Source organism: Dama dama, chromosome 31, assembly GCF_033118175.1.
Source record: "Dama dama isolate Ldn47 chromosome 31, ASM3311817v1, whole genome shotgun sequence".
In the NCBI taxonomy this organism is placed as follows: domain Eukaryota; kingdom Metazoa; phylum Chordata; class Mammalia; order Artiodactyla; family Cervidae; genus Dama; species Dama dama.
This window is the reverse complement of record NC_083711.1, coordinates 55694922-55718011: the sequence shown is the minus strand read 5'-3', so window position 1 is coordinate 55718011 and position 23090 is coordinate 55694922. Positions and strand designations below refer to the sequence as shown.

General features: G+C 38.5%; 1 protein-coding gene across 1 annotated transcript in view; it reads left to right on the top strand.

The window, feature by feature from the left end:
• Nucleotides 1-23090, top strand: part of IFT57 (intraflagellar transport 57) — a 72652-nt gene that overhangs the window by 11707 nt on the left and 37855 nt on the right. The window contains exons 4-5 of the mRNA XM_061133975.1: nt 4823-4913; nt 10865-10933. Coding sequence (XP_060989958.1) covers nt 4823-4913; nt 10865-10933 — 160 coding nt within the window. The remainder of the gene's footprint in view (nt 1-4822; nt 4914-10864; nt 10934-23090) is intronic.

Genomic DNA, 23090 nt, shown 5'->3' with positions numbered 1-23090 from the left:
GCACCCAATATGCCAGCAAATTTGGAAAATTCAGCAGTGGCCACACTGCTGGAAAAGGTCAGTTTTCATTCCAATCCCAAAGAAAGGCAATGCCAAAGAATGCTAAAACTACCGCACATTTGCATTCATCTCACACACTAACAAAATAATGCTCAAAATCCTCCAAGCCAGGCTTCAACAGTAGGTGAACCGAGAACTTCCAGATGTTCAAACTAGATTTAGAAAAGGCAGAGGAACCACAGATCAGATTGCCAACATCTGTTGGATCATCAAAAAAGCAAGAGAGTTCCAGAAAAACATCTGCTTTATTGACTCTGCCAAAGCCTTTGACTGTGTGGATCACAACAAACTGGAAAATTCTTAAAGAGATGGGATATACCATCTCTTTACCAGACCACCTTACCTGCCTCTTGTGAAACCTGTATGCAGGTCAAGAAGCAACAGTGAGAACTGGACATGGAACAATAGACTGGTTCCAAATTGGGAAAGAAGTATGTCAAGGCTGTTTATTATCACCTTGCTTTTTTAACTTATATGCAGAGTACATCATGCAAAATGCTGGGCTGGATGAAGCACAAGCTGGAATCAAGATTGACAGGAGAAATATCAATAACTTCAGATATGCAGATGACACCACCCTTATGGTAGAAAGGGAAGAAGAACTAAAGAGCCTCCTGATGAAAGTGAAAGAGGAGAGTGAAAAAGTTGGCTTAAAACTCAACATTCAGAAAACTAAGATCATGGCATCTGGTCCCATCACTTCATGGCAAATAGATGGAGAAAGAGTGGAAACAGTGTCAGACTTTATTTTGGGGGGCTCCAAAATCACTGCAGATGGTGAATGCAACCATGCAATTGAAAGGCACTTGCTCCTTGGAAGAAAAGCTATGACCAACCTACTCAGCATATTAAAAAGTGGAGACATTACTTTGCCAACAAAGGTCTGTCTAGTCATAGTCAAAACTATGGTTTTTCTAGTAGGCAAGTATGGATGTGAGAGTTGGACTATAAAGAAAGCTGAGCACAGAAGAATTGATGCTTTTGAACTGTGTTGTTGGAGAAGACTCTTGAGAGTCCCTTGGACTGCAAGGAGGTCCAACCAGTCAATCCTAAAGGAAATCAGTCCTGAATATTCATTGGGAGGACTGAAGCTGAAGCTGAAGCTTCAATACTTTGGCCACCAGATGTGAAGAACTTACTCATTAGAAAGACCCTGATGCCGGAAAAGATTGAAGGTGAGAGAAGAAGGTGCCAGCAGGATGAGATGGTTGGATGGCATCACCGCCTTGGTGGACATGAGTTTGAGCAAGCTCCAGGAGTTGGTGATGCACAGGGAAGCTTGGCCTGCTGCCGTCCCTGGGGTCGCAAAGAGCCTGACACAACTGAGTGACTGAACTGAACCAAACTCTGCATATAAATTAAATAATCAGAAGCAGATATTTTTCTGGAACTCCTTTGCTTTCTCCATTCTCCATTTTCTAGCGAATGTTGGCAATTATCTCTCATTCCTCTGCCTCTTTGAAACCTAGCATATTCATCTGTAAGTTTTTGATTCACATATTGCTAAAGCCTAGGTTGAAATATTTTGAGCATTCTCTTTCTAGCATGTGAAACGAGAGCAGTTGTGTGGTAGTTTGATCACGTACATGTGAAATGAGCGCAGTTGTACCGTAGTTGTACAGCACTGCCCTTCTTAGGGATTGGAGTGAAAACTGACCTTTTCCAGTCCTGTGCCCATTGCTGAGTTTTCCAAATTTGTTGACATGTAGAGTGCAGCACTGTAACAGCATCATGTTTTAGGATTTTAAGTAGCTAACAGGAATTCTGTCATCTCCACCAGCTTTGTTAATAATAATGCTTTCTAAGAGTCACTTGACTTCACACTCAGGATTTGTGGCTCTACGTGAGTGACCACACCATCCATGGTTACCTGGATCATTAAAAGCTTTTTTGTATAGTTCTTCTGTGTACTTCTACCATCTCTTCTTAGTATCTTCTGCTTTTGTTAGGTCCTTAACTTTTCTGTCTTTTATTGCTCCATCCTTGTATGATTTGTTTTCTTGATATCTCCAGCTTTCCTGAAGAGATCTCTAGTCTTACCCATTCTGTTGTTTTCCCCTCTTTCTTTTCATTGTTCACTTAAGAAGGACTTCTTATTTCTCACTGATACTCTCTGGAACTCTGCATTCAAAAATATACTCTGTTGGGTATATCTTTCCCTTTCTTCCTTGCTTTCACTTCTCTTCTTTCCTCAGCTATTTGTAAAGCCTCCTCAACCACTTTGCTTTTTTTCTTTTCTTTTTCTTTGGGGTGGTTTTGGTCAATGCCTCCTGCACAATGTCACAAATTTCCATCCATAGTTCTTCAGGCACTCTGTATATCAGATCTAATCCCTTGAATCTATTTATCACCTCTGCTGTACAGACATAAGGGATTTGATTTAGGTCATACCTGAATGGCCTAGTGGTTTTCCCTACTTTCTTCTATTTAAGTCTGACTTTTGCAGTAAGGAGCTCACGATCTGAGCCACAGTCAGCCCCTGGTCTTGTTTTTGCTGACTGTATAGAGCTCCTCCATTTTTGGTTGCAAAGAACAGCCCGAGTCATCTGTTATATTGTTGAAAAAGGGTGTTTGCTATGACCAGCACTCTCTTGACAAAACTCTGTTAGCCTTTGTTCTGCTTCATTTTGAACTCCAAGGCCATACTTGCCTGTTATTCTGGGTATGTCTTAACTTCCTAATTTTGCATTCCAATCCCCTATGATGAATAAGACATCTTTTTTTGGTGTTCCAGAAGGTGTTGTAGGTCTTCATAGAGCAGGTCAACTTCAGCTTCTTCAGCATCAGTGGTTGGGGCATAGACTTGGATTACTGTGATGTTGAATGACTTGCCTTGAAAATAAATCTATAACATTTGTTGTTCTTGAGTTTGTACTGAAGTGTTGCATTTTGAACTCTTGTTGACTAGAAGGGCTACTCCATTTCTTCTAAGGAATTATTGCACACAGTGGTAGATACAGTGATCCTGTATATTAAAGTCACCTATTCCTGTCCATTCCTGATTCCTGAGATGTAGATGTTCAGTCTTGCCATCTCCTACTTGACCTCACAAGATGGTAAGTTGACCAAGCCCAATTTACCATGCTTCGTGAGACAAACATTCCAGGTTCCTATCAGTGTTGTTCTTTACAGCATCAGACTTTACTTTTACCACCAGACATATCCACAGCTATGCATCATTTTTGCTTTGGCCCAGCCACTTCCCTCTTTTTGGCACTAATAGTAATTGCCCTCCTTTCTTCTCCAGTAGCATAATGGATACCTTCTCACCTGGGGCGTTTATCTCCCAATGTCCTATCTTTGCGCCTTTTCACACTGTTCATGGGGTCTCAAGGCAAGAATACTGGAGTGGTTTGTCATTTCCTCCTCCAGTGTACCATGTCTTCTCAGAACTCTCCATTATGACCTGTCCATCTTGGGTGGCCCTGCACGGCATGATTCATAGCTTCTTTGCAAGCCCCTTTGTCACAGCAAAACTGTGATCCGTGAAGGGATGTTAGATATATGGTGTGAAAAGTAGGATTCATGCAAGAAAACGTTGCAAAGTCTATGTAATAATAATTATAACAGTCCTGAATAGCTAATATTTAGGTAATAAGCTAAGAAAAATATCTTAACAGGTTTAGGCAAAGTATTAATTTTCTTAATATACACAAAAGCAGAGGGCATTGATAGGCATTTCTCTGAAAACCACATAACCAGTTAAAACATGAAAAGGCATTCAACCACTCTCATGTGAAAGAAATGCAATTAAAACAAGGGTGGGATTTTTTTCCCTTAGATGATTGTCAAAAATTGAAGTTTGTTTACCATATTGGCAAATGTATGGAAGAGCCGTCACTGCTGTTGGGAGTTTAAATTAGGGTGACATTTTAGAAGTTGTTTTTAGTAAAATTGAACAAAATAATAAAATATACACAGTTGTTGGCCCAGCCTTTATACTTGATGTATAAGGATGATCTTTGTAGTATTGTCTAGTAAGGAAACTAAAATTAATCTCAATGTTCATCCACAGGTTGCTAGTTACATTGCTATGGTACTGCTGCTTGATGGAATAGAGCGCAGGTGTGTTAAGAGAGAGCTCGCATGAGGGCAAGAGAGAGAGAGGGATGAGGAGGGACGGGAGAGATGCACAGCTGACCTTTGACCAGTGCAGGGGTTAAGGGTGTGGAAAACCCACGTGTAACTCAGCATGCTTGAGCTCGTACTCAGGCGCTCAGCTGTGTCTTTGCGACCCCGTGGACTGAGCTCACCAGTCTCCTCTGTCCTTTGGATTTTCCAGGCAAGAATCCTGGAGTGGGCAGGGCTTCCTTATAAGCTATTCCTCCGTATCCACAGTTCCATATCTGTAGATTCAACCTACCAGGAATCATGTAATAGTATTTACGATAGACAGAAAAAAAATTATGTCAAATAGACCCACACAGTTAAAACCTATGTTGTTCATGTACTGTATATGTACTTACATATGGTATGTTAGTAAGTGAAGAAAGTAGGTTGGCTAATAGTACACATGGTACCATCCCATTCGTGTATTACTTAAATCTTTAAGTTTAGAATTACACATTTTTGCTTCTTTACATAGAGAGTTTCAGGAAGGATACATGAAACATTTAACAGTGATTAAGGGGAGAGGGGCAGGTAAAAAAGAACCAGCACTGGCATAGAGTGGGGAGGATCCTTAATCCTCACGATGTAGCTTTTGCCATGCTGAAATGTTCTGTTTTTCACTCTCATCTCATGTCAAGCTTTATTATTTCAGACCAGCATACCCAGTGGAAGAATTAGAAGAAGAAACTGTTGCAGAAGATGATGCAGAATTAACATTAAATAAAGTGGATGAAGAATTTGTGGTATGTGTATAGCTGAACTTTTTTGTCCATTTTCACCTTTGTATCCATTTCCCTTCTCTTAATTCCCCTAGACTTCCATTTTCTGGAATGTAGTTTATTTCATTGTTTCTAGATTAAAAAAAAAAAAAAAGCTGTTGAATGCAGTGCCAAATATCAGTTATTTAAACCTTTGGTTAAATTAATTCTCATGTTCCCTAATGATTGTGGTGTGAGTTTAGCAGAGGTTCTTCAAATATAGACAAAAAATAGTCGACCACTAGTTATACAGGTAAACAGTTTGTTAACCATTTGTGATCTTAAATAGACCATAAATAATAGAGAATTTAGAAGACAGCCATAGACTTTTGAATTAATACAGTCTGCTTCCTAGGAATACCATTCATTTCTCAGGAACTCCTTTATGCTTCTGAAATTAAGATGACTACTACCCTACCCTTCAGGAACATTAAAAAATACTTATAAATATCAACATTATTTAAGTTGTTTGTCAACCTCTGGGTATATCCTCATTCTTAAAATTCTATCTATAGTGTGAAATTAAATGATCATGTCTGGACTGGACTAGGAGAATGGTAGAGAAAAAGAGTTCTTCCTCAGAACCAGAGATGAGTTGACGCTGGTATTTTAGAAAGTGTATATATGATTTAAAATGAAAATGGTGGAGAAGGAAAATATTACAGTATATTTTACTGTCATAGACCAATTACATTTTTCAGGTGATTTTTTTTTAATCAATAGATAAGATGTACATTTTGTATTTTAACTTAAAAGTAATTTATTATGCTACTATAGGCTGCAAAGATATTAATCACTGCATTATTTTATAGTGAATACTGAAAATAACCATCAAATAAATTAGACATATCCATATAGTAGAATGTCACATAGCCATTAAAAGAAATGTTTACAAAGAAATGTTAGTGACATGGAGATGATAACATATTACATACACAAACTCAACTATGTAAAATACACAGAAAAACAGTTAACACCAATATATTAACATTAGTTATATGTGGGTAGAAGGATCATGGATGATTGTTTTCTCTTCTATGCTTTCTATATTTAAAGTTTTTAGTGTATTTTATCAGTAGTATAAATATTTTAAACCATATATGTTAGAAAGATGACTGCTATTGTAAACAGTGCTGCGATGAACATTGGGGTGCACGTGTCTCTTTCAATTCTGGTTTCCTCAGCGTGTATGCCCAGCAGTGGGATTGCTGGGTCTATGGCAGCAATAGACTGCCATAGACCAGTCTATGCCATAATAGGTCTATGATGGCAGTTCTATTTCCAGTTTTTTAAGGAATCTCCACACTGTTCGCCATAGCGGCTGTATTAGTTTGCATTCCCACCAACAGTGTAAGGGGGTTCCCTTTTCTTCACACCCTCTCCAGCATTTATTGCTTGTAGACTTTTTGATAGCAGCCATTCTGACTGGCGTGAAATGGTACTTCATTGTGGTTTTGATTTACATTTCTGTGATAATGAGTGATGTTGAGCATCTTTTCATGTTTGTTAGCCATTTGTATGTCTTTGGAGAAATGTCTCTTTAGTTCTTTGGCCCATTGTTTGATTGGGTTACTTATTTTTCTGGAATTGAGCTGCATGAGCTGCTTGTATATTTTTGAGATTAATTCTTTTTCAGTTGCTTCATTTGCTGTTATTTTCTCCCATTCTGAAGACCGTCTTTTCACCTTGCTTATAGTTTCCTTTGTTGCACAAAAGCTTTTAAGTTTAATTAGGTCCCATTTGTGTATTTTTGCTTTTATTTCCAATACTCTGGGAGATGGGTCATAGAGGATCTTGCTGTGATTTATGTCGGAGAGTGTTTTGCCTATGTTCTCCTCTAGGAGTTTTATAGTTTCTGGTCTTAGATTTAGATCTTTAATCCATTTTTAGTTTATTATTGTGTATGGTGTTAGAAAGTGTTCTAGTTTCATTCTTTTACAGGCGGTTGACGAGTTTTCCCAGCACCACTTGTTAATGGGATTGACTTTTCTCTATTGTATATCCTTGCCTCCTTTGCCAAAGATAAGGTGTCCATAGGTGTGTGGATCTATCTCTGAGCTTTCTATTTTGTTGCCTTTGTCTATATTTCTGTCTTTGTGCCAGTACCATACTGTCTTGATGACGATAGCTTTGTAGTATAGCCTGAAGTCAGGCAGGTTGAGCCCTCCAGTTCCATTCTTCTTTCTCAAGATTGCTTTGGCTATTTGAGGTTTTTTGTATTTCCATACAAATAGGACATGGAAGCATCATAGATGTCCATTGGCAGACAAATGGATAAGAAAGTTGTGGTACATAAACACAATGGAATATTACTCAGCTATTAGAAAGAATGCATTTGAATCAGTTCTAATGAGGTGGATGAAACTGGAGCCTATGATACAGAGTGAAGTTAGTCAGAAAGAAAAATACCAATACAGTTTCTTAATGCATATATATGGAATTTAGAAAGATGGTAAGAATGACCCTATATGTGAGACAGCAAAAGAGAAGAGACACAGATATAAAGAACAGACTTTTTGACTCTATGGAAGAAGACGAGGGTGGGATGTTTGAGAGAATAGCATTGAAACATGTATTTTACCATATGTGAAACAGAGGACCAGTCCAAGTTCGATGCATGAAACAGGGCACTCAAAGCTGGTACACTGGGACAACCCAGAGGGATGGGGTGGGGAGGGAGGTGGGGGAGGGATTCGGGTTGGGGGATACATGTACACCCATGGCTGACTCATGTCAATGTATGGCAAAAACCACCAAGTATTGTATAGTAATTAGCCTCCAGTTAAAATAAATAAATTGATTTTTTTAAAAAAGATGACTACTATCTATAGAAAGAAATAGACCATTGTAAAACCAATCAGTTTAAAAGATATCTTTCTTAGTGTGATAAATTTTTAAATTTAAGGTAAAAATGTAGTCATTCATGTGATTATTGAGCACCTGTTATGTAGCAAGCTCTGGGCAAGACCCTGGTGGAGCTGCATGTACAGAAACTCAGAGGAAGGAGGGAGCTTACCACGATCAAGGAGCTGAGAGAAAACCGTTGTGGCCAGCTCTCCTAAGTGAGGAGGAGAGTGACTCAAGATTGTGTGTGTTAGTTGCGCAGTCTCGTATGGCTCTTTGCGACCCCATGGGCTATAGCCCTTCAGGCTCCTCTGCCCATGGACTTCTCCAGGCAAGAATACTGGAGTGGGTTGCCATTCCCTTCTCCAGGGTTAACTGGAAAGAAAGACTAGGTCCAGATCATTTTGGTCATTTTAGGGAGTTTAGACTTTTATTCTTTGTGTAATAAATGTTTCCATTCAGGCTCAGAAAATTTTAAGTCCTCATATAGTCCCTGTTGTTCATTTACTTATTTTACTCAGATATTTCCTCATCTTGTTTCTTAGTTACTGTTTATTATTAGTAGTAAATAGTTTATCTACAGATACCTGGTCCTAATGCATCAATATTTAGCTTCAAAGACCTATAATTCAGAACAGCTAGTCAGGGGAAAAAAGGACAAAAACCAACTAATCAGAAGGAAAACTCCATGAGGGCGTAAACCAATTTTGCACATTTTTTGTCTCCAGTTTATTATGCAATGCCTGGTGCATAGTAGCTGTTCATTAAATATTTGACAAAAAAATCATTGGTCAGCACATTGCTTGTAACTTTTAGAAAATAGAGGTTTTTTTGTTTTTTTTTTTCTGAGAACCATTTAAAGTTCAAAGCAGCATTGCTGTTTATATAAATTAGAGAAACAAACTAGAAAGCATCCTCTTCACACATTTCTCACCAACTGTGAAGTAAAGACCTTCTGCTGTCATAAGACCAAGCTGAAGCCTTCCTCAAAGGGTTGTGTCTGAGGCTCTTCATTCCCTTACGTCATGTCTCTTGAATTTTTTTCCTTTTCCTTCTTCCTTGTTGTTATTATATTATTCCAAGTAGGCCTCTTACCTCTCCCATTCCTCTTAGTAAGGAGAGCTGGGTCAGTGCCAAAAGCCTGTGGATGGTGGGATATTACTTCATTTTGTTGCCAGAGTTTGTGGGATAGCTCACACATGGCAAAGATCGTTTCTGACAAAGTAAGATTTTTCTGTGATCAACAAGAAACTCAAAAGCTTCCATCTTAGACTGGTCAAATCAAGTTAGGACACATTGATAACTGGAAAGTGAGAGAGAGGGATGGGAGGAGGAGGGAGGGAGGATTGGGATCACGACACGGAATATTCTCAAAGAATATTCTCACAGAATGTCCTCACAGTATATAATCATATCCTTAGAATTGGCAGTAAGAGAATTAAGACACATATTAGGCAAAGAAATGACAGGAAATTGTTGAGTACCTTTTAAATTACTGAGATTAAAATCCTCTTAATTTAAAACTATTTTTTGAGTCTGTTTGTATTCAAATTCATTTTGAATGCTTTCTTAATAATTTTTAATAACTTAAATTATTTTTCTAGCACCTACTCTTAAAGCTTTTTGCCTAATAGTGTTCAATCGACCATGGTTCAACAAGTAACTTATTGATCACCTATGTAAACAGTACCGATTAGGTTATTATAAAAGCATTATAAACTCGTCTCTTCTCCCATCGGCACTGAGTCATTGGCATCGCTCTCAGTTGCTCATTAAGTACACCATCATCAGTGCAAACACAGAATAGACTGAGCTATTTCTCAAAGATGTGCATCTGCATATATGCTTAGGATTTAAGATGTAAACACATCACTTTTGTCTACACGTCTAGGCCCCACTGCCTCCATCCCTAAAAACGTGAACGTTATTTGATTGTACATTATCTGTGTTTATATTGTTTCATATTTTACTATAATCTTCCCAATTTCTCAAAGATTAACATAGTTCTAATGTCTCAGCTTAGTGGCCCCACTCCTAGGAGTTTCTTTGTAGATCTGGGACAATGATTACATTGTTCCAAGCTCCCAGGTGATAACTCATGCTGCTGATCTAAGAACCACATTTTAAGAACCACTGTCTTACATACTTCTAAGTGCTTAAAGACAAGGGTTATCTTTGCAGTCTACGACTGCAGCTTTTGTGCAGCTCTCCATGTGAAAGTGTCCACCAAGCAACTCTCACTTATTTTTTTTTGCTTTTCTGTACAAGACTTTAGAACCAAGCTCCATTGGCCTCATTATCATGTCTTTAAGCTTTGGATGTTCTTGTTAAAATTGCTTCACCTGCTCTGTCACGTGTCACCACAAAGACATTTTAACATTTTGTCCTGCCTGCTTATACAGCCTGCTCAAACTCTGTACTTACTGTGTATTGGGGAGGAGATTGCTTGTCAAAGGATCACTTCTGACCCTGTCCCCCACATCAGTTGGGCTCAGAATCAGGACCAGCTTGGAATCTACCTGAATTATCCTTTTATTAGATAGTTAATATCTAAGGTACAAGGTTAATATCTTACATCCTTATATAGAATTAATATTTAATATCTTTAAACCGAAGCATATTGGAGATGAGATGTCAAAAATATACGTTACTGTGATTGGTCCCTGGAGTAGGTGAGAGTATTCCATACCTATCAACCTCTCATTTTTGTCCATTTTAGTCATCTTACTCAAAATTTCCATTAACTGTTGCTTATTCTGTCCTTATGTTTATTTATCCCTAGTTTCACAGCTCTTTTTTTTCTTAGGTGATTGTAAAAAAAACAGGTCCTATTTTTAAACGGCATCATCAAAACCTCAAGAACAGATAACATAATGCCCTACTTTATGCACACTACTAGGCTTTTAAATGTCCTTTCTTGGCTAGTCTTCCTTTCGAGCTTAGCGTAAGTGTTTGGAATTGACATGCACACATTGCTATATTTAAAATATATAACCAACAAGGACCTACTGTAAAAAAAAAAAATCTGGAAATTTTTTTTTTAATTACAACTTTTATAATTATTAACTTTTAAACTCTTTTATTTTCCTAAGGAAGAGGAGACAGACAACGAAGAAAACTTTATTGATCTCAATGTTTTGAAGGCCCAGACCTATCGCTTGGTAAGTTACATGGGGTACATGCAGGACCAACAAGCAGTCAGTCCATGTATTCTGCTGGGAATGGAAGCAAGTAGAAATCATTGTTGGCCATTGTTCTGTGTATTATTTGAAAAGTAGCTCTTGAAATTATTTTCTTATACATAAAATGTTATAACAGATATAAAACTCAGAGGGGCAAGTGGAACAGCCTCTGGTCTATATCATGAAATATCAACTCAGCATCAATTTCAAGTTATTTTCCATTATAATGACCTGTCATGGTCTTCATTATAGGAAAATAGTTAAATTGTAGGTAATTCTTTAAAATAAAATGGATTATATTAAGACTGGTATATGACTAGATGGTCAGTTGCTTCAGGTCAGTTTTTGCTTTATTTTATTTAGGAAATAAGCCCAGTCTATAAAAGAGAACCCACTCGATGAAATAATTTCCAAGTACACTTGGGATTTTTGTATTTTCCTGTATGTATGTTATATTTCAATAAAGTGATACTTACTGCATGCTGAAAAAGTACATGTGAAACAAAATCTTATTTGTCCTTTATTTAATTTTTCTCATCTTAATTCTGCAAACCAGTTTGGATCAGTTTTGGGTACACATCATGAAGACTTCCTTGGCTACCTCACCCCAAGGTGGTCTCTTCACTTATCATTCACTGCCACAGTATTGTTAGCATTTGTAACAATTATTAACAACATGTGTGTGTTTCCTGCCCAACTTGAGGTGTATGTAATATGATGTGGCTAACTTGCCTGACTGTGTGAGTTGTCTTTGAGACTTTTCAGTACTTACTAGGTATATGACTTTGAGTAGGCTTCCAATCTTCTGGTGCCATATCTTCATCATCCATAAAATCAGAATAAAACTATTACCTTTAACAAAGATTTTTTAAAGATTTAAAGAGTTACTGCACATGAAGCATTTGTATGATGTCTGTCTGGCACATAGAAAGTACTTACAAGTTATTGGCAAAAACCAAAACCACACCTCCCCCCCACATTCCTTCTCTTAAATCTGACTTGTATAAGCTCTTTGGTAACAGGAATAACTATCATTTTTTATATTCTCCAAGTGTAACACAGAAGGTACTGACTAAATGCTTCTTAAATGAACAAATAATTATTTTGTTGCTCAATTGAAAATTATTTCAAAATAATATGTTAACATTTAAATACAGCCAAGCTTCAGTTATAACAATATACTTGCCGATCACTATAATTTTCAAAGTACTTTAAAATACATCCTTTCCTGACCTTTTAAGGTATTTGAAAAGATGTTACCTCCGTTTTACAAATACAAAAAATGAAATTTCTAACCTTGAGACAGTTTAATCTTTTAAAAAGCAAATAAATTGCAGTGCCTTAATTTTAGCTCAGTTTCTTCAAACTCCCAAGTCTATTGCTTTTTCTCCTTTACCTTATAACAAAGAGTTCAATGGCATAGATTCCTCACTTAAGCAAGGATGCTTCGGTGCTTGGTGTTCTTGTGATGAAGATGTGATGACAGAGTCCTAAAGTGTGAAGAAAAAAACAAAACTAAGTTGCATACACAGTTATTCTTATAAAGAAGTTGTTGTTTGTACTATTCATTCTTATATTGATGGTGCAAATAGAAGCCTGTGCAGACCACCTGTGATTCCCTCTAGACTACATAGTTTGAGTACTCGGAAGGAGCAAAGTAATTTAACTTGCCTCTAGCATGATTCTTAAGTCCCTGTTGGTCCTACTTTCAATTTTTCACCTCCATTAAACTCTGTAAGGATGGGTTTTTGCTCTACCAGTGACTTTATAAATGATCTAAGTATTAGATCCTTTGGTCAATAGTTATTCATATACAACCTAGACTTTTTTGAGCTAAGACTGTATGGTTGCCTTTTCACGAGAGGAAAAAGTCTGAACACCAGGTGTTTGTGGATGGTCAGCCATGAAGTACTAATGAGGCAGAAAACCCTTTCATATTTAAAAACTCCGGCAAGTTTATGATGTTGCCCACTAAAGCCATCTGCCGGAGACAGCTGTATCTGACTGTAGCCTGCAGTGGCTCAGGCCACCCTTTCCCTGACAGAACTGCTGTGTCGTTAGGAACACAGGCTTAGGACTTGATGTTTCATGAAGCAGGTGTGCTCACAGTGCGGAAGAAATGTTATGTCACCAAAGTTGACGTGGTGAATTCGTCGCTAGAACAAGAATGGTGGATTCTATCTAGGAAATTGATTTCCTCAGTGTATACGTGACCGTGCCAGCCCAGCAGCGTGTGGCTTACAGCAGACCCCTCTACCTGTGGTTTCGAAACATTAGATGCTTCTCCAGTCATTCTGTGTCTCCTCCCCAGCTTTGTGGTTCTTCACGGGCTCTGGCCTTATACTCGTCTGACTTGTTTATTGTCTGTCTCAACCAGTGGAACGCGAGCTCCTCTAGAGCAGACACTTCTCAAACTGCTTTTTCACCTACCTGTGCCTGCTGTGTAGAACGTGCTCAGTATTGAATAATATTAAATGAAAACACGTGAATGGATGTTGTTTTATATTTATAATTTTATGAGAAAGTATAGTTTAATCTTCATAGAGAAGAGACTCTCTCAGCCATAATTGGGTTCTCTTCTATGTACCAGGTAGGATCATGCAGGGAGAAATCTACTTGTATTCCTTTCTTTCATTTAATAAAGCGTAGTCTAGACCCTGAGAAGTTTGCTCTTAAGGATGGTGGTAACTCAAGAAGCTGGGTCTACATGAGCATTTTCCTGAGACTCGTGGTAGGAACAAGAGAGAAGGCACATGAGACAGATATATGTTGTAGATTGTGTTCTCTGGAAGTTGACACTGAGACAGTTTGGGATGCAAGATGTTCGTGGTGAAAAGACAGGGGGAGAAAGCGGTATTGGGCAGAGGGGGGACTAGAGCTGTGAGTCAGGCCTGATAAAGCCTTGGCCAGCCTGCTGAGAAGCTGTGGAGAAGTGCGGCCTACTGGACTTGGTCTCTGGAGGCAGGCTGCCCTGGGAAGGAGGCAACCCCCAGGATCGGTAGCTCCGCACATAGGACAGAGCCCGAGGGAGCTGACAGCAGGAAAGCCGCTTGCTGCCCAGCTGAGCACAAGTCCTTCCTTGAAAGAAATCCAAGAGCTCCGGCGTCCTGACCCCCACTAAGTAGCTGAAGCCTATAACTGCTCATTTGAAGAAGCTGTAAAGAGATGCTGTGTGCCCATTGACTAAACTTTGCAGTGTCTGCCTAACCAGAGTGTGATGCGGCGGCAGCATTTCATGAACACTGAAACCAGGGTTCTAAGAAAATGGTGCTTCCTGTCAATCATGAATGCTTGTGGTGATGGCATTGGCTTGTGTGGAAGCAGGTGTTTTTCAGAATAGTTATCTACTTCAAGGTTTAAAAAATATACTTTGAAGCCATTTTTGCTGTGATTTCCTCCTCCAGTCTCTTAACGCATTATGGTTTTACCAGTAACACAGGTATACCTCATCTTCTGATACTTCACTTGATTGTGCTTTGCAGATACTGCATTTTGCAGATACTGATTTTTTTTTTTTAAACAAATCAAAGATTTGTGGCAACCCTGCATCGAGCAAGTCTGCTGGTGTTATTTTTCCAACAGTATTTTCTCACTTAGTCTCTGTGTCATATTTTGATAATTCTAGAAATGTTTCAAACTTTCCCATAATTATTATATTTGTTATGGCAATTTGTGATCAGTGATCTTTTGTCTTTTATCCACAATCTTGATGTTAACCACTGTGACTTGCTAAAGACTCAGATGACAGCATTTTTAGTGATAAAATCTTTTTTAATTAAAGCATGTACATTATTTTTTAGACATAATGCCGTTGCACACTTAACAGACTACAGTGTATTGTAAACATACCTCTTAGGTGCACTGGGAAACCAAAACAGTTGTGTGAATCACTTTATTGTGGTATTCACTTTATTGAAGTGGTCTGGAGCCAAACCTGCAACATCGCTGAGGTTTATGTCCATACTGTGCAAGAAAACAACTCCTGCAACTAGTGAGGGATTGCTTTATTTTTCCAGAGTTTGATTTGCGGGTTACTTGTTTAAATTTTGAATTTTTTCTTAGAAAGAAAAAAATTGCTAGCCCCCAGAGTTCCACATTCTCTTGGTCCCTCTGGTTTCCGAACGTTTTCCAAGTCTGAAATTGAGTAGAAGCATTTGTGAGGGTGGCCATGGGGTGGGCACACTAGTGAGGAATGAAGCTCTGACCGTGGGGCAGAGCCTGTGAGGGTTAGTGATGTGGTAGAATGTTCAAGGATGTGAGGGGTGGGAGCAGGGAAGGAAGCAAGGTGTTCAGCAGGTGTTGTGGTTATTACCATTTGAAATTTGAGCATGCTGATTGGAAAGTGCCTGCATGTTCATGGTAACTAGGCTGTAATTATGAGTGGTCTCTGAAAAACCCATCCATTCTGAAGCTCAACAGAATCCCAGCAGTCGCGATCTGGCAGCGTAATGCAGATGTCTCATTCTTCTCCCCCAGCAAAAAAAAAAAAAAAAAGGGAGGGAAGCTGCGCACTCTCTGAATTCTATTTTTAAATGCCCATCACTTCATTTCAAAACATTTTTTTCAAACATGCCATAGACACCATTCTTCCTTGAGATGCTAAATTTAAGGTTTTAGAAATCAAATCCTAAGTTATACAGCACAAAACCAACTCTCTGAAAAGGTTTAAACACAATTGGTTTTTAATTGCTTAGCAAAAAATTCATTGTAGCAAGAATGAGAGAATTTTTAGCTTAAAAGGCAAAAGCTGTAAAGAAGTAAGACTCTGGGCTTAGGATAAAAATCATCTCCGTTGTAGTTTAGGGTGTCATTGTGGCAAGTCTGCAATATTGTAATCAAAAAGGGGGCGAAGATGGATCTACCTTGATTAATAACTTAAATTACGTTTTCTTCACTTTACCTATGGTTGACACGTCACTGCTCAACACAGTGTCTTTCTGAGTAACACGAGGGAAAACATACCATGCTCCAACATGACGTGCCCACGGTTTACCCCTGGTTCTGATTCCTGCTTGAGGAAAATGTTCTTTCTTCTCCTTTCCTAAAACCAAGGGGTGTGAGTTCTCTTTGTGCTGTGACTGTGCTCTGTCATTGGCGCTTCACAGAAGAAACAATTAAAATGCCACATGTTTTGAGTGTGATGGAAGGCGTCATGGCTGAGCAAATGCTTTTATTTCTCTGGTAACTAACCCGTACCACCCCAGCAGTTTCACATCTGGAGGTGAATAGGAAATGTAGGTTAGAGAAGAAAGCTGCATCGCTCACTGCTCAGAGGAGACTCAAATGGCAGCCCTTGCTGGGTGTAAAAGAGAGTTTTGCTTGATCTTTAGTGTCGCTTTTGAATCCACACTTGAAATAGGAAAGAGATCCTCATCTTCATCCTGGTTTTATTGTGAGGAAGCAAGGACTTTTCAAGATCTCTTCCAACTCTGAGTCCATACCTTTAAGGCCAGTGCTACAGTGGAAAAGCAGCCTTAGATATAAAATCCTGACCACATGGCCATGATCCATCCTCTCTCTAACTCTTCTTTCTTATCTGTAGGTGGGGACACAATTCAACCCAGGGTTGTTTTAAGATTAATAGAACTTCGGGACCACACCTAGCATGGTGCTGGCAGAGAGTATATATTTGATGAATTTCTTACTTTGTATAATTTTTACCTCTCCTCTAGATTGGAATTAGTTATAAACATCCTTAGGTGTTATAGGAGAATAGAAAAAAGCCCCAATCTCACTATACAAGTTTCTAGACCGCCATGAGTGTTTTTGAGTAAGAAGCTTGCGTAGCGTGTAAGTTATAATGAAGATTGCATTTCGATGTAAATTGGGAAGCTCTGCTGACAGCATGGCTCTGATTTCATTGTCTGTTGCTGGATTGTTATTGAAGGCCCAATCTGCTTTGGACTCAATCTGCTGTTGCATAGGTTCTCCCCTATAGAGATGACTAAGGGGAATCTAATGAAAAGTACTGTAGTTTTAGGATCTTTCCTAGGAATTATTTGAAAGCTGTCCTCTGGCTTAGAGGAAAAGATTCACAAAATTCACCTGGCCTCTGAGGTCTTCACGATATGTTCAATTTTCTTTTGCTTCCCAGTATTTAGCTTTTTAATCTCCTAGTCTGTCACCTCATGTGATCTTCACAAGCGATGTTCATTTGATATTTCATATTTGGCTTATGATGATTTCCTGCCTATGGAAACACTTCACTTGCCTCTTCTGCCTGTTTACAATCCAAACTTCCTTGTAAAGTTAAACTTGTATTTCACCATTGCCGTTTTCTCTCTCTTATTCAGACTCCTAAAGCATTTACCACCCCTGTACTGGCTAGTTTTTGGAAGGTAATCAAACTTACATTTTTACTTGTTTTTATTGAAAAAACTTTTTTCTTTTTTAAAGGTAAAATATATTCCTTGTTTATTTTACATGAAAGCCCAAAACAATACAAAGAAAAAATTAAAAATTTCTTCAGATCTCAACACCTAGATATAAACATTGTATCCCTTTACACATAATTGCCCTGAGGTCCAGTGAGACGCTAACATTTAGTGAATCTGGATGAAGGGTATACGTGAATTTTTAATGCTATTTGTGTAATTTTTTATAAGTCTGAAAAAAATTATGCTGATGCAAAAATAGATTACTGAAGTAGTACAGAGTTAAAAAAAATAATCCACATATATGGTTATATTAGTATATGAAGAAATGCAAATCAATCAGAGATTCAATTAAATGGTGATGAGATAACAAGCTGTTCATCTGGAGAAAAAAGATGGATTCCTCCCTCATATCTTACACCCAAATAAACCTCATATGGATCAACAAATTAAAAACTGATGAGGCCCAAGGATATGAGTGGCAAGTGTAATATTCATGGGTTGAAATAGGCAAGATAACACATGGTGAGAAAACTAAAAACCATAAAGGGAAGAGTACTGATAAATCTGAATGCATAAAAATTAAAAGCTTATGTATGGAGGGACGGGGAGCACCGTAAAGTTAAAAGACAAGTAAGGAAGTGGGCAAATATGGTTGTAACTTACTGACAAAGGATTGATGGCTATGTAGTAAGGTGCTTCAGAGCTTGTGCTCCAGGGTGACCTTGGCTGGGCCCTGCCGCTTACGAGTGATGTGACATTGGGGAAATTGTGTAACTGCTTTCTACCTCGTTTTTCTTATTCGAAAAAATGGGAATAAGGCTCCTTTGATTCATGGTCTTAATATAACCCGTGTGTAAAAGCATCTAATACCATGCTTGGCATATGATAATGGTAATGGTAATTATAACTACTAACATATATCGGGGGCTTATTGTGTATCAAGTATCATGAAAGCCTTTCAAATACATCATTTAATTTAATCCCCGTAACAACCTCAATGTGGAGAGGGTACAATTTTTACTTCCATTTTACAGATGGGGACCCTGAGATTTAATGACTAGCAGCTAGTAAGTGATGAAGGTGGAATTTGACCAGAGATGGGATGCCTGACTCATTGTCTTAACATTTACATCATACTGTGGTGATTCTTAAGACAACTTAGTTCCCTGAGTCCTGGGAATATTTAATCTTGACAATTAATTGGATTTTAATATTCCTCTCAGTAGGTATGAATTGAGCTCTTCAAATGTATTTAAGTGCTGGTATATCCATGTGGTTACAGTCTCAAAAGAAACCTTATAGAAATTCATGCCATAAAAAGTTAGACTTATTTGCATACTCTGCAACACCAAGTATAGTATTGGGGCATTGATATATCCATATTGTTGCCATCTCAAAGAAAAGAAGCCTTACAGAAATTTATGCCATAAAAAGTTAGACTTATTTTGCATACTCTGCAACACCAAGTATAATGTCTACGTTATTTCCTCCAGACTCACTTCCTGTGTTACTTTCTTTGGTTTTAGTTTGAGAAAATAAAAAGTCTATAGAAATGATTTTATCTTAGCACTTGGTGTACTAGTGTAGCTGAAGTACTTAAAGTAGCAAAGGTAGTTTGATGTGTTAAATAGAAATGATATTGGAGGTTAAATTCTCCTTCAAAAACAATTTCAGATCTTTAATTGGAAAATTAAATTTATTTTGTGTTAATTTGGGGAGCTTTCTTTTTACCCTTTCTGGCATGTGGGAACAAAATTTGTTCAAGTCTTGGTTCCTATTATAGCCCAATAAAATTTCTTTTGATAGTCTTAAAATTGAACTTAAGAAAACTTCTGTGAACTTCATATATTTCAAGACAGAGGCTACCATCTATCTATTTCTTTTGATAGATTAGCCAGGGTTTAATTTGGTTATTCAGAGCAAATTTGAAGATACTTTTTGAATGGTACTAAACATTTTTCTTCACAGTAATATAGTGTTAAATCATGTAAAACCTAATTTGGAAAGAAAATAATGAATTAGACTCACATTTTGTGCTTCTTTAATCATGAAGAAGAATTGACTTGTAGTGACATGAATGGTTTTAACTCTGCCTTAAATATAATTTGTTAAAATCATTAGATTTTGAGAGAATACTCTGATTGAAATATCAATAACTTATTTACCCCTTTCTCTAGCTTTATTGATAGATGGGAAAGAAGGACACTAGATACCCTTAGGAGAAACCCTGTTTAATCCATAGTAATACTGTATATACTCTATTAGCCTTTTGGCCATCTAGCCTATCTTGGAAATGCAGCAAATGAGGCAGAATGCAAAAAAGGTCCCTGAGCAACCAAAATAAGGATAAACACTTTCCTTTAAAATTTTTCTGTGAAGAGTCCTAACCTCACTGCCCTCCATCCCTGAATGCTCACTTTTTTCTCTTGTATTCTTGTGCTCAGTCGCTCAGCCGTGTCCAACTCTGCAACCCCATGGACTGTAGCCCACCAGGCTCTTCTGTCCATGAGATTTCCCAGGCAAGAATACTGGAGTGGGTTGCCATTTCCTTCTCCAGGGGATCTTCCTGACCCAGGGATCGAACCTGTGTCTCTTGAGTCTCCTGCATTGGCAGGTAGATTCTTTACCACTGCGCCACCTGGGGAGTCCAACTTTGCCTAAATTCTAACAAGTTTGGTTATTAGGTTTCTAAATCCACAGAAGCTTAGGAGAAGGAAGAGGTACTGCAGACAAGCAGGGAGACAGCCACAGGTGATCACTGGCATCTTGATACTAAAGACAGCTCTAGGAACAGTTTAAAAGCAGACATTAGAGAGCAAAACTTATAGTTATCTGGGATTGTTTAGTGTGGGATCAGTCATATCCAGATTTCTCTGCTTTTAAGGCATCGTTGTATTACTGCATAGTACAACAAGAGATGTCAAAAAGATTAAGTTATAGCCGGTAAATGTCAGCATTTCCTGTATCCGAAATCCATGCTGACAGTGGTGTCTGATCTTCCTGAGGGCAGGGATTTGGGCTTGGTAGTTGTAGGCTTAAGCACCTCCCCTTGCTCTTGTTTCATTACTAGTTATGTGTTGGGATCTTCTAAATCTCCCTTCATCTCCCATTTTCACCCAGAAGTCAGTGAGTCCAGTTTCTGCCCAGGCCTTCATGATCTAGGTCCTCCCCACAGGCTCCAGTCTGAACCTGATGTCTGACTTGAGGCATCCGTGTTCAGAAATGTCTTCTCATGGGTGCCTGAGCCTTGAGCTTCACTCTCGGGCCTACGCATGCGATGGCTTTTTTTACCCTCTTGTCATCTCCCCTTCTTATATGCAGGGTCTTTCCTTATCACCTCTCTGTCATCATGAGACCAAAACCACATCTAATTGTGTATATTTATGTGTGTGTGTGTGTCTGTGTGTGTACATAAATGCACACACAGAGAACATAGTATATTTTCAGATGCTAGACTGTCCCATTCATATTTCCTGGGAAAAGGGGAGACTACTTTCTGGAATAGGATTCTGAGCAGGCTAGTACCATCATGTTTGATCCTTGAACTGACCTTGGGTAATATGCATCAAGGTTACATTATGGGATGGCTTAGACTGTTATCTTCATTTCTTCCTTTGGCAGACTTAGGGTCAGTTCTCATCAGTTTCTTTTTCTTAGGACCAATTATTACCTGCATTAACTAGCCTAAGATGCTTTCTAGTAGGCTGTAAACTCTTTACAGGCAGGAATTAAACCCTTTTGTCATTCCATACTAAGCACAGTGCCTGGATTCTTACCTTGCATGTTGTAGAAGCTTAACAGATAGCTTATTGGTAAATTAATTAATTATAAATGAGACTTCAGGGTTGTCTGTGTATTATTGAGCTTCTAATTGTTTCTTCAGCAACATTAACCTAGAAAATGCAATTTCCAAAAGGCATCCTTTATCTTAGTTAATGTTGTTTCAGAGGGGGACTTTGTCATGATGATATAAAATTTTGATTAAGTGGAAACAGCAGTTTATTTCTCTTTACTAATAGCTTCACATAAAATACCATTTGTTATCAGAGAAGCAATTAAAAGGAAAGGCTTTCCCAAAGTATTATAACCAAGGCGTGGTTAAAATGATTTATACTTCATGTGTAGGGCTTGCTCGGTGAATGTATCCACTTATTAGGCATTAGGAAATTTTGAGTGAGGAACAAAGTTATGAAACGTGTGTGCAAAGGTGGAAGTAGAAAGAGCCTGTATAGTTTGAATATGTTAATACTGCTCTACCAAATCTAATGTGCTTTTTTTTTTTTTTTGCCATTTCTTCATTTAGTAACCTAGGTTATTTCCCCCAGTATACTAACTATAGCCTAGGACTGAGTGAAAACTTTCAAGCTACTACATTAAATCATTTCAGGACATTGGGAGTAGGAATTAGCAAATCGTTGCTTACCAGAGCCAAATAATAAGCTAAGAAGGGTAAATGCAGCTTACTAAAGGGCCCAGTATAAAAATAAACAGTAGCTCATGCACTGGAGTATCTTGATGTAGTGTTTGATCTCCATGTATTCTGTTAACTCTTGGATTCTGAGTCTGATTCAGACAGGGCCAATGCCAACCCATTTGCCTTTGTGAAAATTAAAAAAATGTGCCCTTCCTTGAGTAAAAATTTTAAATATGCACGACTTGAATAATCCTATGTTCAGGCCTGAAGAAAGTGGGACTGTGGATGGCTTGGGTGATTCTGGGCTCCACCCTCCTGTAAGGAAAGGAGGAAGGGGGCATGCGGATGAGAGGATGGGCTTGGGGAGCAATGGCTCGGGTATTTCATCAAGAATACCAATTTCAGTTCATTCAGACAGTGGATCTGTAAAGCAGACTGATTTTTAAATCAGTGATTAGAACATCTATGTTCTATTAAGAATCATAGAAAAACTGCTGCTTCAGAGTACATGTCCCTTTTTAACTCAGCCCGGCTCTGCAGGGTTGGGACGTGGGGGGCTCGTATCCCTGGCAGGAGCGAGCCTGTGTATATACCGTACACACGCCCCAGATGTCAGGGCTCATATCCCACCGGCAGCGCGTCCACCCTCCCACCCTCACCCTCATCCTCATCAGACCTCACGCCGTTTGTTATAGACAATGAGTCGGTTAGAATGGGGCTTCCTAGAGCCCGGAAGGGGAACTGGGATGTGCCAGTGAGCGTGCAAGTATATGCATGTTAATGAGGATCTGTGTGGGGTTAGCGTGACTGAGAACGTTCCCCGTGGCCTCATATTTCCCCGGGGAGATCAGTGTCTCTTCTCACGCCGTCACATACATCCTTACGTAACTTCACACGTGTCTGTTTTGTGAATACACCACCGCTCCCCAGTTTGGGTGCTGAGTGCTACCTTGGGTTCAGTTTATACAGATACATAGCATTATATTAGGTGCTCAATATAATACAATGTTTCTATATTTAAATGAGCACTTTCATGTTTAAAATATGAACATTTTTCACTCAAAATGAAATTTTGAACATTTTTCACTCAGAGTTGCCACATTTTACAAAGTAATCCTTGTATTTTTTCATACTTTTGGGTTTTTTAAAGATAGAATGTAACTGAATAAATTCAGACTACATATTGTGGAATGAAAAAGCACATACTAGTTACCCATCCTCTAACTGCATGGTTAGAACTGTGTGGCCCCCAGAATTTCTGAACAAAAAGCTGTATATGCTCCTTTTAAGGCTCAGAGTCTGTTTCAAACTTGCTGATATGAACTGGGAGGCAGGAGAGGGAGAG